Raw genomic sequence first — 18822 nt, 5'->3', positions numbered from 1 at the left:
CCCTGCATTACGATTGGTTCACTTTACGATGAACTCTCCATAATAAAATACCGTTCACTATACGATTTGTAGTAAGCGCCGGTCATTGTGATCACGTTTGCGAATTGTATTTTAATTCCATTAAACGGCGACTATAAAAGCGAAAATAGGAGAAATATTATCCACTGGCTATAAAAGTAAGGATATAAAGCAGAAATTTACACTTTATCACCTTACCAGTTAACAAAATTAAATGATGCGTGAAAATCGAAAGAATATTTCCCACAGGTTAGCAAAATAAATTTACGCTTACTTACATAGCTTAATTAATACTGTAATGTACATTCTAATTGATATTCTATTCACTGACTTTTTTTGGGTTGTAAATAAAACAGTAAAAAAGATGAAGCAATCAATAACAAAGAACACGCATGCACAATTGCAACTAGCACTGCACTTGCAAGTGAGATACCAAGTAACAAATTTACCAAGCTTAAAAAATAGGAATGAAGAGAAGAATCTGAAAATTTATTTGTGTTTCATATGATTGAAAATTTGCCTGAAATCTATTATTTGGGTACTGCTTGTCTCTGCAGCCGTGGAACGGAGTGATTGTCCGGTCGAGTTCTGTGATTGGGTGATTATTGTAAATGCGTTTTGTTTTTGATTGTTTTGTGTCGTCAGGAAGGGGGTACTTAGCTTAGGTAGGGTGTTTATCCCCCCATTCCGCTGTTTTAAAATTGGAAAACGAGTTTCCGATTTTAAAACAGCGGAATGGGGGGATAAACACCCTAGGCATGTGTCAACCTAGGAGGATAGGGGGCAGGGAAAAGCAGTGAGTGGCACGTGCCAATCACTGCCTTCTTCCTGACTTTTAGTCGAAATGTGGTTGAAGTAACTGAGGGGAACCCAAGATCTGAATTTCCACCGAAAATTTCAGTGAAGGGGAAACACTTTTCAGCATAATAACATAAAACCTACAGAATTCCAGCTATCAGTAGTAGTAGCACAAATGCAATAAGATCGAGTTACTACCTGATTGTACCAACAGAAAAGCCCAATAAACTGGAAACTGCAAATTGTTTTTATTGTTTTATGGTAGTCACCACCAGAAATGTGCTTTAGAAAAATATCAGGAAGGCATCCAAAATTTAATCCTTTTAACTGAACATAATGATGAAAGTGTAGTGCATTTTAATGATTTGATAAATTGGTTTTTTGAAATTTAGTTCTATAAAGCAGCTAACCAGTGATCATGTTAACCGGCACCCACTTATTTCACTTTTGTGATGGGCTTATGATTGTTGCCAACTGGACCACATGGTCCTTCCTCCCAGCCAATAACAGTGTTTGTAAGCATGTTGACTGCATGTTTTGTTTTTGCATCCTTTAGTTGAAGTGATTTTTTTTTTTTGTTGTGATTATTTGACATAAATTTACCATATTGCATTCCTGTATGTACAACATTGTGTAAACTGATACTAGGGCCCCTAATATTAAGATTATTATTTAGATTACGAACCTAAGGGGGCATAAATTCAAATTAAGAAAGGACAGATGTAGAATAGATGTGTGGAAATTTGCCTTTAGCCAGCGGGTGGTTAATTGCTGGAACAAACTTCCATCTGTCGTTGTGGAAGTTGATAGGTTGAATAAATTTAAGGAGGAACTGGACAGGCATTTGGAGGGAATGGTGTGATTTTTTTTTTTTTTTTTTTTTCTTTTTGGCTGATGCTGCATAAGCTCATACACCTGCTTTCATGCATCACATGCCACTACTACTAAAGAGTGCAGTGAGAAGAAAATTTCAACCTTCGAGGTCTTGGTACGAATTACCAAAAAAGCGTGTTATTGGGTTCACATTATGATAATTTCATGATACGATGGTGTTCTGGAATAGATTAATATTGTAAAGTGGGGGTCCATTCTATACGGTAAATCTGCTTACTTGTTCGGTGTGTTGTTCCACCAAAATATCCTAGTAATCTGTGAGCAAATCATCATATAATAAAGATTTTAAAAAGTTAGTTGATGTAACGCAGTGTGTTACATTTTAGGTGTGTTAGTAAATATATATTTTTATATGCGAACCAAAAACATTTTGCTTCTGCACATATGCCACATTGCCCATTTATTTCACCATTTACCGCATGGCAACAAATAACAGCCAGTGCTTTGGCTACAAGATACGTTACACGTATGAAGATAGCCTATGTGATATGTATGAAAAAAAAAGTCAGATTTCTGTCTGATTTTAATTAAATATGGGATTGTTGGACAAATCCATCCGTTGAGTTACTGGGCAACAAACACAGGTTAATATTTGCTTACTAATCTGTGGACAAAGAAATAAGAATTGCCAGATTTCTATTGGTCTGATTTAATGAAATTTAGGATGGCTCGAGAAATCTTTCTGATTTGGTCCTTAAGGCTGTCACAAACATTCTCTCAGTTATGACAAGCTAGGCTTGCTATCTGGGAGTCTAAAATGCTGATGGAACTAATATTCTGGTGATCAAGTGGGCTGAATTTCAGTGAAGTCCAGTTGTTCTGTGTCAGCCAGATCCTCTTCTTGCACCTTTACAATGGTGGGACTGTTAGTAACCCTAGGTATAATCCCCAGGTGCAAGTCCTGAAATACAGAAAATAGTATACTGGAGGTGACTGCCCGAGTAAGAACCAGCTTAAGCAAAAGGTTGAAGTGTGGCATCCACACCACATGGAGGAATGCTACCCCCTCTGTGTTATCAGGCAATACTAGGTGGTAGATGACTCTTCAACTGGTGCAGGACCACCACTTTGCTTATTACAGGCTTGAAGTGTGGAACCCATGTTTAATCTCCAGAGCAAAGATCCAACAACCACCCCATCGTGCAGTATAGTTGATGTCTTTTGAGGTTAAGATGGCATGGCAAGATTCAGTCTTCCTTACACTTTGATGGTACAGCTCTAAAACAGTGTTCTTGGGCTGGTTGCTAGATAATCCACAGTACAGAACCTGTTGGTAGCTCCCAGGAGGCTTCTGGATCAGCTAGTGTATAATTGTGCTGCCTCTACTCTGCCAGATAGTGACTAGAGGGAGTTCAAGTAGTGTATATGTGGGTGGGGTGGCATTATTGAGGCCACATTATATCAAGGAGCCGGGTATATTGTCGTGTGTACATCATATCCAAAAATTTCATTACTCCATACATATCCTCTGTACTGTTTTTTATTAGTGAATACATCATGAATAGTCAAACTAATAGAACAAACATCTGTGAAAAGACCTAAACCTTCCAAACACTTCATCTATTTCACAAATATATGTGGTCTCAGTTCCAGTCTCTTGGCACCACCGTAGACAGGTGGGCAGGAGCAGCAGTGCATAGCACACGCTTCTTAATTAGACTGGAGTTTGAGCATGTGACCACCAAATACTGAGGATGCGGAAAGGTCAGAGAATGACCACCGCATATCCACAGAGCAATATGACCTTAGTTGCTAATGCTCCTAAATCCCAAATAACAACAACAGTTCCAGTCTCGATGTCCATTGCCACTTTTAGTCTTCCAAGCCCGACATACAGGCACCCCCCCCCCCAGGCTTACGTAATACTCGACTTACAGAGATTCGACATTATGTAAGTATTTGCCTGTAAAAAAACTTTAAAAAATCATGGAAACTTATTTCGCATCCCATAGGAATAAATGGAGGAATTGTGAAAATATTGGAATGTGAACCCAATAACACGTTTTTTTTTTTGGTAATTTGTTCCAAGACCTCGGAAGTTGAAATTTTCGCTATGCAGTATAACTAAGCTATTTATCTCTCTAAAAGGTCATTTTTATAATGGAAATCAAATTTTATAATCGTTATCAAATCAGTTTTTAATGCCTTTGTGATATTTTTCTAAAACACATTTCTGGAGGTCACTACCATAAAACAGTAAAAACAATTTGCACTTTCTGGTTTATTGGGCTTGCGCAGTCTATTATAAATGGGTAGTAAACTTGTTCTTATTGCATTTGCGATAGTATCGAAAACTGGAATTGTGTGTGTTTTTATGTTACGGTCTTACGATGAAATGAGTTCCTCTTCACTGAAATCTTCAATCATATAAAAAACTAATAAATTTTCAGAATTATCTCTTTATTCCTATTTATTTATTACAATGGTGAAGGGAAAGGGACCAACGGAAAGTGCAAGTGCTGGCAGTGCTAGGAAACAAAACAAAATTGATTTAGAAATGAAGATGAAGCAGGACAGTTTGTCATCTATTGCACGGAATTAGGTCTCTGCTTCAACAGTAAATACTATTTTAAGGGACAGTGCGAGTATAAAAGAACATGTTAAAGGATCAATGCATTTAAGATTAACAGTGTTCAGGTGCTATATCGAAGATGGAAAAGCTATTAATAATATGGATGGAGAATCAGAAGGAAGTGCCCCTGAATCCAATGGCCATTCAAGCAAAAGCAAGAAGTATTTATGAGGATAAGTATGACGAACCCCAAGCCAAGTTTGTGGTTCAAGCATCGCGTTGGTTTCCAAAACATTAAAGTATGTAGTGAAGTTGCAGTGCCGATTCTGCATCTGGAGAGAAATTTTGTGATGTGTTGGAAATATTGTTGTGTGTTGGATGGTTGAGTGGGAGAAGACAGAGAGTGGTAATCAATGGACACTGCTCATCCACAGTACAGAACCTTGGACTAATGTTATTATAGTGGAGTCCCTCAGGGTTCAGTGTTGGGTCCATCGTTGTTTTCTGTATTTATAAATGATATTGATGATGGTATATCTAGCTTAATGTCCACGTTTGCAGATGATACAAAGTTGGCAGGGTTGTTAAGGACACTAATGACAGTACGCTGCTGCAACAGGATCCAGAAAAGTTGAGCAGATGGGCTGAGAGGTGGCAAATGAAGTTTAACATTGACAAATGTAAAGTACTACATATGGGAAGCAGTAACCTCAGAGTAGCATATCAACCCTGTGGTACTACACTGACAGTGGTAGAGAACGAAAAGGACCTGGGGGTAATTGTGCAGGCAGATATGAAGTTTTCCGAGCAGTGCAGACGGTCTGCAATAGTAGCTCATTGGTGTCTTGTCAATAATATACAGGGAATTTTTCAAGCAGGGATAAAGAGGTGATTATTTATCCCCTTGTATAAGGCAATGGTCAGGCCACACCTTGAGTACTAAAAAAAAAAAAAAAAAAACTATATACAGGTCTGGAGGCCTCATTTTAAGAAGGATGTAGAGCTGTTGGAACGAGTACAGAGAAGGGCAACAAGATTAGTGAATGGAACAAAGGGTTGCAAATTACAGTTTCTGGAGACTAAGCACCTGCGAGGTGATCTGATTGAGGTGTATAAAGTTTTGCATGGTTTGAGCACATGAGATTTTTCCTGCACATGAGATAAAAAAATTTGAATAAATAATTCTATTTACATGTTCGTAAAATGTTTCTTTTTTGCTTCAATCAAATTTAGTGCACATAGTTGCGAGTGCTCCATAAAGCATTTAGGGAAATTCTGACTTATGTAGAGTTCCGTGGAATGCAACCCTTATGTAAGTCGGGGAGTGGCTGTACTTTTTCTGAGAGAATCTTAATTATAATTTGACTTAACCACTTCTCATCTTGGTTGTCCTATTTATTCACTGTACGATTCTTTTCACTTAAAAAGTAATACTTGTGCATACATCAGTTCTGATATTCCTTGTACCAGTAATTACATATACCAGTAATTTGGAATGTCCTCTGGATTAAAATCATTTTACCCCATTTTGCCAAATTCATCTTTTGCTTCTGATTTACTGGCCCACTATATTTCTTTGTACAGCTGTTCATTGTACTCCTGAGTCATTAGGCCTATAACACACTCCTACTTTCATTTTGCTTTCTCATTGCTTATGTTACACCAAACTGACTCAACATTGCTCTGCCTTAGATTTTGTGCTTCTTAAATAAGAGTATAACCCCCCTCCTCTCCTATCCTGTTTGTCCTTCCTGTATACATTGTACCCCCCTCCCCCATTCAAATTCTGCATCCCTTATATCTGAGTGACTCCATGTCTCTGAAATCCCCACTATTAGATTTAACTTTTTCATGAATTTTTCTTAATTGTGCGATAATTAGCAGACATTTCTGGAATTGTCTGCAGAGAATTCAAAGAAAGCATTTTCAACAAAAGGTGTTAGGAGTTTCAGCTATGTGGGTGGAGTAGGTGAAGCACAGATTGCTGAAATATTGTTGTGGTCTAATCAACCCTGAGTGATTAACACAGGGTTAACCTTCCAGCCTGTGCACTAAAATATCTATTAAAAATCACTTTGATAGGTATTATTTTTGAATTTACCTGGCAGTGCTGGTGCCCCCATTTGCAGTAATGATGGCAGTGGGCTCTGACAGGTGCCCATTTTCTTTTTGATTATCGGAAAACATTTTTTTTTAAATTCTGCTGTAACAGTGTTAATATGTCATCTTATTGGATTGCTTTACTTATATGCATAATAATTCTGCTGAAAATTACAAAAAAAGTCTGTTCCATTTTCCAGTTTAAAAGACTGTTAAATATGCAAAATTTCAAATGTACATTTTGTGCATATATTTCTCCTGATGATATATATATATATACAGTATTATTAAAAACATATACATTCATTACTATTAATTACCTCCATTTCAGATTTTTTTCAAATTCGATACCCCCTGTGAAATTAAGTATGTTGCTTGAGTACTGCGTACCAGTCTGCGGGCCTCATTTTGGGGAGGATGTAGAGCTGCCTGAATGAGTAAAGAGAAGGGCAACAAGATTGGTGAGTGGAACAAAGGGTTGCTCTTACAAAAAAAGGTTCTGCAAATTGCAGCATCTGGAGACTTGGCACCTGGAAAGGTGATCTGATTGAGATGTATAAGGCCTTGATTGGTCTGAGCAAGCTGAATGCTGATGCTAGCTCAGGTTATTCACCTGAGGGGGCATAAATTCAAACTGAGGAAAGACAGTTGTAGAATAATGTGTGGAAATTTGTCTTTAGTCAGTGGGTAGTTGATTGCTGGAACAAACTTCCATCTGTTGTTGTGGAAATTGTCAGCTTAAATAAATTCAAGGTAGAATTAGACACATTTAGAGTGAATGGATGGGTGAATTAGGAATTTTTTTTTTTTTTTTTGGCTGATGATGTATAAGCTTGCTTTCTTGCATCATATGCCTCTGCTAATGCTTTCCATGGAATAGTTGCCATTTTGAAAGAATATCAGGTTCGTCTTTACTACTTGAAAAAAACAGATCTTTCAAAAAAACAACTAGGGTGAGATGGTAGATGTTTATTGAACTTTAAGTGGAAGAGGGAAAGGAAGTAATCTGAAACATTAAACAAACATAGTGTAAGCACTTGTCTGGTACAGTACTATGTTACTCTTCACTCAAACCCGAAATAGTTGCAAACATGATAGTGAGGTACCTGGTAGGTTCTCAGACAGTTTCTGCACAAAAGCTAAAGGAATCGCTTCAGAAACTATTGCAGTGAAAGTTGACTACATTTAGAAAGATAGAAAAATTTCAGGTTTTTAATACTGGAATATTATTTTTGATCACCTTATAACTAACCAGTTTTGAATATAAAAAAAAAAAAAAAAAAAATGTGAATAAAAAAACCAACATATTTCAACAATTGGATACTAGCAAATCTTTCATGGCAAGATACTGCCACGAAATGTAAAGTGCATTTTAATTCTTTCAGGTACACGGTTGTTAAAATTAAAGTATCCCTGTGTAGAGGGCTCTGGAGCAAGTTCTAAGGCTCATACTGAAGAGAAATTTGGACAACAGGTACAATAAAGAATGTGCTCGCCATTTATTGGGGTGTGGGGGGTTGGTTTTGTATATATATTTTTACATTTATATATTATATTTATATTTTATAATATTCGTATATATCCCCTTTTTTTTATATTTATCCCCACTTGCAAATCTGACAATTTCTTTACAGAAAATTCCAAGTTCTAGGGGAAAATCTCCTTGAAGTGTTTAATTCCCTTTGGATAGGCCTTTACACAGAACAACAAAGAGACACACAAATGTTGTAAAAAAAAATATCAGTTTATTGGACATTTTTACATAGATACATCAAACAAAAGAAATTTATTAAACTCATGACCAAATAGATTTAATTTCATCTTCTTATAACAGAATGTATATGAGCAAGGTATTTTGCCTATTGAGTACACTCAAGGAGGGCTATTTCCTTTACATAAATCATAATCAACTATCTCCTCTTTTTAACTAACAAAATGTTTCTATTTCCTTACTCCTGAGTTCAATTGACTTTCAAAAGAATCTATTAACATTCTCCTTTCATTACAAAACAATTCCTACTCCAAATTGATAAAGCTCCGATACTCTTAATTTCAGTATAAATCATTACTCTGTTTTCTAACAGATTATAGCCTACAACCTTCTCTAATCTAGGTAATTATTACTATCAAATTTCTACAATTAACTACTTGCACATTCGGGGGTTACTGACATCCGTCTATCCCCTTCCAAAATTCATACTTAGTCATTCACTTTTTTTTTACCAAATATTAACAAGTATCAATCACTTCAAAAATTTTTTATCTATTCCCTTCCAAAATTTATTTATATATATATTGACTTGCCCTGGGTAATGTCCTTCAGTTCATAACATTCACTAACTTATTCATTACAATATAGTACTACTTATACATATGTGTTCAATCAAAAGTTCTGATAAATTGGTTATCAGGTGTCTATAGTCGGTGAGATGGTGAGAGTACTTAAGCAAACTAATCACTTACTTACATAACTTGGCAGACTTCACGGTACATCCTTCTCTAAGCGAGTAGGGGATTCTTTCTATCTGGGTCGCATCTCACAATCACTGGGGGAGTTCGACATAAGATACTGGATTCCTTCTTGGGTACCTTTTTATTTCTTAAGGACACATTAATTTCATCTGATCAGAATGGCTGTACTCTTTTTGTCCGGCTTCGGATTTCATCAGCTCCAGCGTACTTGCTCTCAGAATATCAGGCAATCTCGTTCCTTCATAATGGAGTTGACTCCTTCTCATCTACTTTAAGGATCTTGAAAATTTTTCCCTCTTTTCTATGGCATGCGTTCATCTCTCACTTCGAAACTCAGTCTACTTTTGACTGACTGTCTGACTGACTTCTGCACCTCAACTTCATCTTTCCACTTACTCGACTGCCTCTCTCACTAACTTATTAGATCAACAACTTAACTGTTCACTTAAAGTTTATCTACCCCTCATACTGACTACACATTAAAACTTAGCCACTTTTCTCCACCGGCTACTCTATCTAAAGAAACTCATTCCTTTCTTTTCTTCTCCCACTCTCATCTTACTGCCCAACTCACTGACACTGACCCACTCTTTTTCTGTCCGTCTCCATCCACAATTTTTCTTCCGAGTTTGTCACGCCTTCCTACAGTGGCTTCTACCAATCCCCTCTATCTTTTTTCCATTTTTCTTCTTTAATTCGTTGGTAGGTCAGCCAGCCCTGTAGCACGTGATTCACAATACCCCTCTCCTTTTTTATTTCCTACCTGTTGACATCCGTTGAGCTCTTTCATGTAGGCCGAATGTATCAAAACAACTCCTCCTGTGTCATCACAGCTTGTCTCAAAAGCACTTCAGACAAACCACAAATGTGTCACTGGAGACCACCGCGTCTATTTTTAGAGGCTTGTGTGTGCGTTTTGCCGTATGCGTTTCCGGTGCATGACCCCCATAAACTTTAAGTTGTTTGTTGCACCGAACCTCCCGCTGGGCTTGCCATAGTATTTTCCGTCAGTTGTCTGTTTTGACGGATGTAAAGCTAATTTTTCTGTTTTTCGTTCCTCCTACCTTTTAATTTTTACAATCCTTACTGGATAATTCTTGTTTATTGAAACTGACGCTATTACCATTTCTCCCAACGGCAAGAATCCAAAAAGGAAAACTAACTTCAGAAGTCAAAAAAAAATATTTTATTTTTGTAAGATTTTCAGATCTTACAGGGGGGAAAAAAAATTAGTTACAAAATTTGTCATTATATGATGCTGTGGCAATACAAATCACTTGAACAGCACTACAATTGTTTAATGTGTCCTCCATTTTTGTCAACAACAGTTTCCATTCAAAGAACAGCATTTTCTACAGCAGAACGTAACATGTCAACTGGAATAGCCAACACATGACGTCTAATGCTGTCCTTCAAATCTGCCGGTTTGACATCCTTTCCAATACACGTGGTTCTTCAAAAAACCCCACAACTAGAGATCGCATGGGGTGAAGTCTGGTGATTGAGGTGGTCAAGATGTCTAGAAACAAAGGCTGATGACCTGTTCGTCTGTAAAGTGTTGCCTTAGCAATCTTTGGACACAACGGTGGATGTGGGGTGGCACATCATCTTGCACAAATATGGTATCCTGAAGGCACCCATGTTGTTGCAGGTTTGGTATTGTGAAATTTGCCAACATTTCATAATATCGCTGTCCAGTGATGGAACAGGTGTGGGGTCTAGTAGGTGTTACTGTTCAAAAAAATATGGCCCAATCATGAATGTGGCCATAAATCCACACCACACTGTCACTTTTGGAGGATACAACGGGACCTCTTGGATAACTCAAGGGTTTTCTGTTGCCCAAATGCGACAGTTGTGCGTATTCACTTGTCCATTTAAGCAGAAGTGGGCTTCATCACTCAAAAGGATGTTCCATGGCCAATTGATATCCACTGTCGTTCATGCCAGAAACTTAAGTGCGTATGTGAAACTAATATCTGTATCACCATGCTTTAGCTGCTGTAGCATGTGCATCTTGTAAGGATAGTACCGCAACACCTGATGCATTACTAGCCTTACAGTGGAATACGGCATGTCCACTTCATGAGAAATAGCTGGCACACTTGTGCTACCACATGGAGATTGACTTGATAAATCCACAATGGCCATAGCTACATCTTCAATACGAGAGGAGTCCACTCGTTTTCGACCTCTACCTGGTTGAACACCAAGATGTCCTGTCGCTTCAGATTTCACAATCATTTTGCGGACAGCACAGACAGTCATAGGTCCACGCCTTATGTGCTTTTGAAGCTGGAATTCTCTGATAGCCATAGCTGCATTGTTGCTGTTCTGATAGTACAGCTTCACTAATAGTGCCTTTTCCTGCACCGTTGTTGGCATTGCTGCTGTAGTGCAGGCAAACATCTACTATATGATTTTGAATTGACTGCTTTCCTTTTATACAGTACAGTAGAGCTGAGTAGTGGCGCTGTGGCAATAACTTATGATTATGCAAATAACGTAAGTTATTTGCATAATCATAACTATGATAGTTATGTGCCATACACTGTCAAATTTTGTAACTTATTTTTTTTTTTTTTCCAATAAATGGCGAGCACATTCTTTATTGTACCTGTTATCCAAATTTCTCTTCAGTACGAGCCTTAGAACTCACTTCAGAGCCCTCTACATAGGGATACTTTAATTTTAACAACCCTGTACTTTAGTAATATTTTACTAACTGTTTTATTTTTATATTTTTTATTTTTCTTAAATAAAAGAATTAAAATATTGATTCTAATCATTTAAATTTTTCATTTTTCCTAATCAGTTCCTGAGCACTCAGAATGGACCAGAGCATAGTTGAACTCTGTCCATTTCATAATACGAATTGGCTATGTTACATACATACTTCACTATTAAAAATATGATATTTTATTAACTCGTCAAAACAGTGAACATTTGCTTGTTTTTAGAAACTTAGCAAATGACAAATTTTCATGCAGTTGAACAGTACCAAGCATGTTAGAACCAGGCTTGATGACTTATGTTCTGAATTGCTTAATATTTTTGGATGGAGCTTTATGAATAAAATTACCTTTGTTTGCACTGTTTCATTACACCTTTATATTTATTTCAAGCTTTTATTGGCTTTATGCTTGCCTTGTTACAAATATTTTTCATTATGCTTTTAAAATGCCTGTCAGGAATTCCTACTAGAACTGTTTAACAAACTTGTAGAGACTTGTGCCCACTGTTAGATGGTTTATCACAAAAGAAAGCTGAAAAGAGAGTGGCTGTCTCTCTCTCTCAAAATATGAGCAGTTCTGTATCAAATGCAGAGCTGCTAAGTGCTCTAGTAAGGAGTTTCCATGTGTTGTAATGTCAAAGTACAAAGTATGGTTATTTCTTTCTGATAGTATAATTAACGATACCTGTCTAGATTAAAGTTCACAAGCCATTTATGATCTTGTTGATACTGATAAAATGTTGCTATTTATAGATACATACACATGTATCACAAAAGCATGTGCGGTAACAACTGTGGATGGCCAGGTTTCTAAAAGAACAGGAATTTTTTTTTCTGTTCATGTGTGATGGTAATTTCATTTTCACAATGTTATAAGTTAAAACTCAGTAATTGCAGCTTTATGCCATTTACTGTTTAGGAGAATTCAATGTAACTTATGTAGTATATAAAATGTTGCTAACATAAACTTGGAGATATATTTTTTTTCTATTTCTGGACATAAACCTTCAAAAGATATAGAATGTTTAAGCAATTTTCTCTTTCTCTGTATTAGATATTGAAAAGTTGATATACATTATGTTTGTGAAATGCTGTGATGTATTTGTGTATCTAGTAGGAAGGGAAACAGCTGTGCATTTTGTTTATTTTGAGTGTTCATCCAAATTTTAATTGTGATTTTAACTTTTTAATTGTGATTTTAATTATTTATTCTGACACAATGTCTTCTCACACTCATGGTCTTGCTGCGGTGGTTTGATGTGTTTCGGGGTCGGGTTGGGACTTTTGATTCCGTTGCGTGTTGAATTTGGTCTTATCTCTATGAGTGAGGGAATTCATTAATTCGTTTTTTTATCTTATTTTATTTGTTACATTTGGAGAGAATTGACTGGAAGCATTCCACGAAAAAGATTGAGGTAATCTCTTACTTTTTTTAGTATCTAGTGTTGTGAAACACAGGTTTCGATCTGCATTCAATCCCACACTTTGTGTGATTAGATGAAACAAATCACTTTCAATTAAGCAAAATGCAGGTAGACAGTGCTATACTTGCCTTGGACTAAGATTGTTAATGTAAAGCTACATTCGTGATAGGTGCAACATGCCAGCTGACATGTTGGCCAACAAGGTGGGCCACAATGTAAACAGACCTCAAAAATGAAAATAATGTTGGCCAGCACATTGGAGCCAGATTGACAAGACAGACCTGGCTTGTTGTGATGGGTGTATATTTTTAGCTTGTAAATGCCAAGCTGGTGATGTTAGGGATGGTCTCTGCACATGCATTACTAATCCTATCAGTATTTAACTATCCTTGGATCCACTATGAAATTCTCACAAAAGCACAACTGAAGGACATTCTAACAAAATTTTCAGCTTCTTTGTAATCTTAGATCATCCATTAGAGATGCACGAGTACTATCTGAACATCGTTTCGGAAGAAAACGTCTCATAGTCCATCTTTTCCGACATTTAACTTGGTCTACAGAATTTTGTTGAATTAAAACACTTCCTGCCAGCACACCAAAAAAACCAATACAGAAGAGTGCAGTGTCCTCCATCTCTAAAAGTTAACTGAAAGGTGGGCTCTTGGAGTATTATGCATGTACCTCAGAGCAAGCCAGTTGCCAGCTTGTCTCACCATAAATGCTTGTAAATTTTTCCCAACATATAGGGTAAAACCACCTTGGCTGAAATTCTGGCAGATGGCTTGTTCCAATTTAAATGTAACATAAGAACAGCATCAGCTTATACTAAATTTATAATCAAATTTTATGTAAGTATTTAACAAATTATTAAAAAAAAGGTATCAGTCATCACTAATATTGTACAGCTTACTTGTATTTGATTGGAAACAAAAGAACGTGACAAATGTTGACATCTCTCTCTCTCTCTCTCTCAGTGCAACATTTTGTACATTAAATGCCATTTCTTATGGGAGAGAACCCTCCTCAGCATTCTTTCTGCCAATTCCTGCTAACAATCAGACATATCTGAAACAGACAAGTATCGCAAAATCCAGCCCAACTTGCAGGAATCGGCAACTTTATCAAACCTTCTTGGCAATCAAGCAGAGTTTGAAGAACTGTTTCACTGTTTGAGATGCATAAATTTATATAATCATCTGTGATCTTCATAATTAGCATTAGTAGAGGCATATGATGCAAGAAAGCAAGCTTATGCAGCATCAGCCAAAAAAAAAAAAAAAAAAAAAACCACTTCCACTTCACCCCTCTGTTCATTGGAAATATCATTGGAAATACCTGTCCAGCCGAGTCTTAAATTTATTTAGGCTATCAACTTCCACGACAAGGGATGGAAGATTGTTCCACCAACCAACTACCCGCTGGCTAAAGGCAAATTTCCGCACGTCTATCCTACATCTGTCTTTCCTCAATTTGAATTTATGCCCTCTCAGGTGATTTTTCTGAGCAAGAGGAAGAATCCCATCAGCATTGAGCATGCTCAAACCATTCAAGGCTTTGTACACCTCTATCAGATCACCTCTCTGGTACCTAGTCTCCAGACACTGTAATTTGCAAAACTTAAGCCTTTCTTCGTAAGAGTACCCCTTTGTTCCATTCACTAATCTTGTTGCCCTTCTCTATACTCGTTCCAGCAGCTCTATATCCTTCTTGAAATGAGGCCTCCAGACCTGTATACAGTACTCAAGGTGTGGCCTGACCATTGCCTTATACAAGGGAATAATCACCTCTTTATCCCTCCTAAAAAAATTCCTGTATATCATTGACAAGACACCATGAGCTACTCTTGCAGCCCATCTGCACTGCTCAGAGAACTTCATATCTGCCTGCACAATTACCCCCAGGTCCTTTTCATTCTCTACCACTGTCAGTGTAGTATCACAGAGTTCATATGTTGCTCTGGGGTTGCTGTTTCCCATATGTAGTACTTTACATTTGTCAATGTTAAACTTCATTTGCCACCTCTCAGCCCATCTGCTCAACCTTTCCAGATTCTGTTGCAGCAGCATAGTGTCAGTAGTGTCCTTGACAACCCTGCCAACCTTTGTATTGTCTGCAAACTTGGACATTAAGCTTGATATACCATCATCAATATCATTTATAAATACAGAAAATAATAATGGACCCAACACTGAACCCCGAGGGACTCCACTAATAACATTAGTCCATGATGAGCAGTGTCCATTGATTACCACTCCCTGTCTTATGGATGATATGGATGATTTAGTCATAAGTAAATCATGAACAGGCACAGTGTGGCCCTTGTGCCAAAAACCCACAAATACTTTGATGGCCTGACATAGTGTGGTGAAATGTGAAGGTACAGTAGTGCACGCATTTCAGTTGGCTGGGTTTGAGCTCATGTGACTGTTAATAATGGTGATCCTCTTGTATTTATTTTGTAAATTCCTGTGACCTTTTATGTCTATCCTGGAGTATTAAACAGATAATTTATTTTATATTCTGATGCAGCCAAGTGGTCATTCATTTAAAAGCAAACCACAGTCTCACTAAAAATTAAAAAAAAAAAAAAAAGAAGCCTTTTTCTGATTATGTGTGCTACCTGAGTCAGCCCTGTAGTAACTATAATTTTGGTTTGCAAATAATTACATACACCACTGGAAACTGCTGTAGTTTCCTGAAGCAGCATTTCTCTCTGATGTTATTTGAGTAGCAAGTGTCATTTTGAATAGTAATTAAACTTCTTGCACTCAGTATGTAGAATTTAGTTTCATCTGGAGTTTGGTACTTATGAACAGCAACTTTTATTATTGTATTTAATAACTGCAAAAATTATGCAAGTTTAAGTGGTGTTCAAAATATGTATGCTGAACACTATTCATATGAATATTTCCTGAAATAACTGTTTAATATTTGTTTTTTCATTTTTTTTATCACAGTTTTTTTGTAGTTCTAACACAATCATCGATGCAGGTCAAAAGCCAAAATTATACTGATGGAATATTAAAATTCAGTTTAACATAACTTAAATATAGTTCTTAGCAACTTTTATCCTTGCGAGTGCCATATTTGAGATCAAGTTAGTTGGTCTCAGGCGAGGGTTGCATGGTTTCTTTCTGGAATCGTGGGATTTTTTTTATCCACCAAAACAGACACAGTGACCATAGAATACATGCATGACACAATACACTGATGCTTTAGGTTCTTTTATAAATGTTCTTGTTTATACTCTGGCATGACCACCATGTCAGTGGAGTTTACAATAAATAAATCAATACAAATGTTAATTGTATTCAGCAGTCAAGGGAACCCCAGTTCGCTCAAAGAGTGTGTACTACTGCACTCACGCTCCTGACCACTCGGCTACGTCTTGGTACATAATAGCCATTGCTGCTAATGTGCCAGTAAAATCGTACACCAAACCTTGGTGCAAATATGTAACTCAGTGATCAGTGTGGAAGTACATTAGTACAAGTGGTTGAAGTGACTGTGGTTTGAGTCTTGGTACATAATAGCCATTGCTGCTAATGTGCCAGTAAAATCGTACACCAAACCTTGGTGCAAATATGTAACTCAGTGATCAGTGTGGAAGTACATTAGTACAAGTGGTTGAAGTGACTGTGGTTTGAGTGAGCATGACGGCAAAATAGATTAATGAAGATGTTATTGTGAAAATGATTACTCTAAACTCCTCTGCCTTATGGAGTTGTGCCAGAATATAAACAGAACATTTTTTTAAAGGCGTGATGTAGCTAAGTGGCATATGTGTAAGAGCAGTAGTATACATATTTGAGTTGACTGTGGTTCTGACCTACATTACTGCTAAAGAATATTTTCTTTAGCAGTAATAATATAAATAATAAAATGATCAGATGTAAACTCCTGTGGCCTATGTGGTCATTCTGGAGTATGAACAGAATGTTAAATAGAAAAACACATAAACTAAAACTTGTGAATGGGTTTTTACTAATTTAATTCTAATATTTACTAATTTGATGAAGTAGGTTAAGCAGTGCTTATTATTCTTCTATGAAATACATCTCACTGCAAATCTAGAATTGGATTATAGATCTGTTTTGTAAGATGCTATAAATAGTTAGATATAGATATATAAAATGTATTTATTTGATTAAGTATTCCATTATCTTTTATACTTTTACACATCTTTTATTCTGGCACTAAATTCAAAACTTTTATTTTGGTCTTCTTATAGAACTATAATGGTGGAACTTCTACAAAATTTACAAAGCATTTATTCAAAATGGGAACTGAAAGCTAATCCCAGACTTGCTTCATCTGAGCACAGCAGTCATTTTTATCATAGAAAAACAAATAAACATCATAGCGGTAGTGGATATTCTAGAAATACAGGAAGTGAAGGTTATCAGCATTTGGGTCTTCATAAAAGAGAGAAATCCAAGATCCCATCAATTGAATTGGTATGTTCTTCTGATATCTTAAAAAGTATATCATAAAATACTGATTAATTAAGCATTTATCTTCTCATAATAATGGGAAGATAAATCTCAGAACCACATTTAGTTCGGTCTGGGAAATTAAAAAAAAAAAAAAAGAAAGTAATATAAGAAATTAGCACAATAATTAATTTAAGAATGAATTGTTAATAAAGAATAACATATTGATATGTATATGTAGCAGTGGAAGTTGTACTTGATTGTAAATAATGATAAATTAAAGTGGATATTTATTGGATTATTCTAAAATAATTAATTAGAGATAGTTGTGGTGGTATGGTAAGTTTTTCAGTATGAAGAATGTAGCTGAGGTTTTTAGGCATATTCACATGTGTGTAAAGCACCTTATTTCTTTACTCCCACTGGATGGGTTTTCGTAAAATTTTCTGTCTTTTAGAAAGTTTGTTGAACCATCCCAAATTTCATTAAAATTGGATTAATAGAAATGTGTTTTTATTTGTGTTTTTCATTTTTTAGTGTGCTTTTAATAGAAATATGTTTAATAGAAGATATGTCTAGAAAATATGTTTCAGATGCTTTGGATATTATCCTATAAGGAAAAGTCAGTTTAATGCCAAAGTTTTAGTTCCTTGGAAGTTTTTAGGATCAGTTTCGATTTGACATCATCCTCCTTTCATTCCCACATATAGATACATCTCTTTTAGTTATAGATGTCAAGCATTACTTGAGAAAGAAAAGTTGGATCAACACCAAATCTTTTAGCATTTGTTTCATTCGTTCCATGTAAGCTTTTAGGATCAGTCTATTTCTTAGTCTCTACACTCCCTGAAATCTGTATATTTAAAAGTGAGTGTTTTAGGCATTGGTCCTGGGGACATTTTAGATCTAATTCCCTGGCCTCTATTCTCACCCCCCCCAAAAAGAAACATTATAATAATTTTTGGTAGCAGTTCCAATACTTTTCATAATTTCAGGTCCTATTTAGAATATTCCGAATCTTTGTACCAACTGCCCTGTTGATAGGTTTAATTCCATGTGCTACATGCACCAGACCTCCTCAAAGAATTGCTATATAAATCATATCTTACATTTAAATGGTTATCAAATGAACTAATGAGACTCGTGACAGAGAAGAAAAATGCATGGGATGTATATAAATTATCAAGCGACTCAGAAGCCTATGGCAGATATAAGCTAGTCTGTAATCAGGTCACAAAGGAGGTTAGGCAGGCGAAGGTAGATTACGAGAAATCTTTGGCAAAAGATGCTAAGAAAAACAGCAAGGATTTCTTTACTTATATAAACTCTAAAAGGAAGGGGATGAATCTAATTGGTCCACTTGACATCGATGGTTTGACTATTGATGATCCTGCTCAGATAGCAAACAAACTGAATGAGTATTTTGCATCTACA

At 36.3% G+C, this 18822-nt stretch overlaps 1 protein-coding gene across 1 annotated transcript in view; it reads left to right on the top strand.

Annotated features, from left to right (window-relative positions):
- Nucleotides 1–18822, top strand: part of LOC150089683 (glycerol-3-phosphate acyltransferase 1, mitochondrial-like) — a 226456-nt gene that overhangs the window by 13200 nt on the left and 194434 nt on the right. The window contains exon 2 of the mRNA XM_090368730.1: nt 17187–17412. Within this exon, the coding sequence (XP_090224856.1) occupies nt 17194–17412 (219 nt within the window). The 5' untranslated portion in view covers nt 17187–17193. The remainder of the gene's footprint in view (nt 1–17186; nt 17413–18822) is intronic.

Source organism: Mastigoproctus giganteus, chromosome 2, assembly GCF_048544385.1.
Source record: "Mastigoproctus giganteus isolate SK-2022 chromosome 2, ASM4854438v1, whole genome shotgun sequence".
In the NCBI taxonomy this organism is placed as follows: Eukaryota; Metazoa; Arthropoda; class Arachnida; order Uropygi; family Thelyphonidae; genus Mastigoproctus; species Mastigoproctus giganteus.
This window is presented reverse-complemented; position numbering and strand designations above follow the sequence as displayed.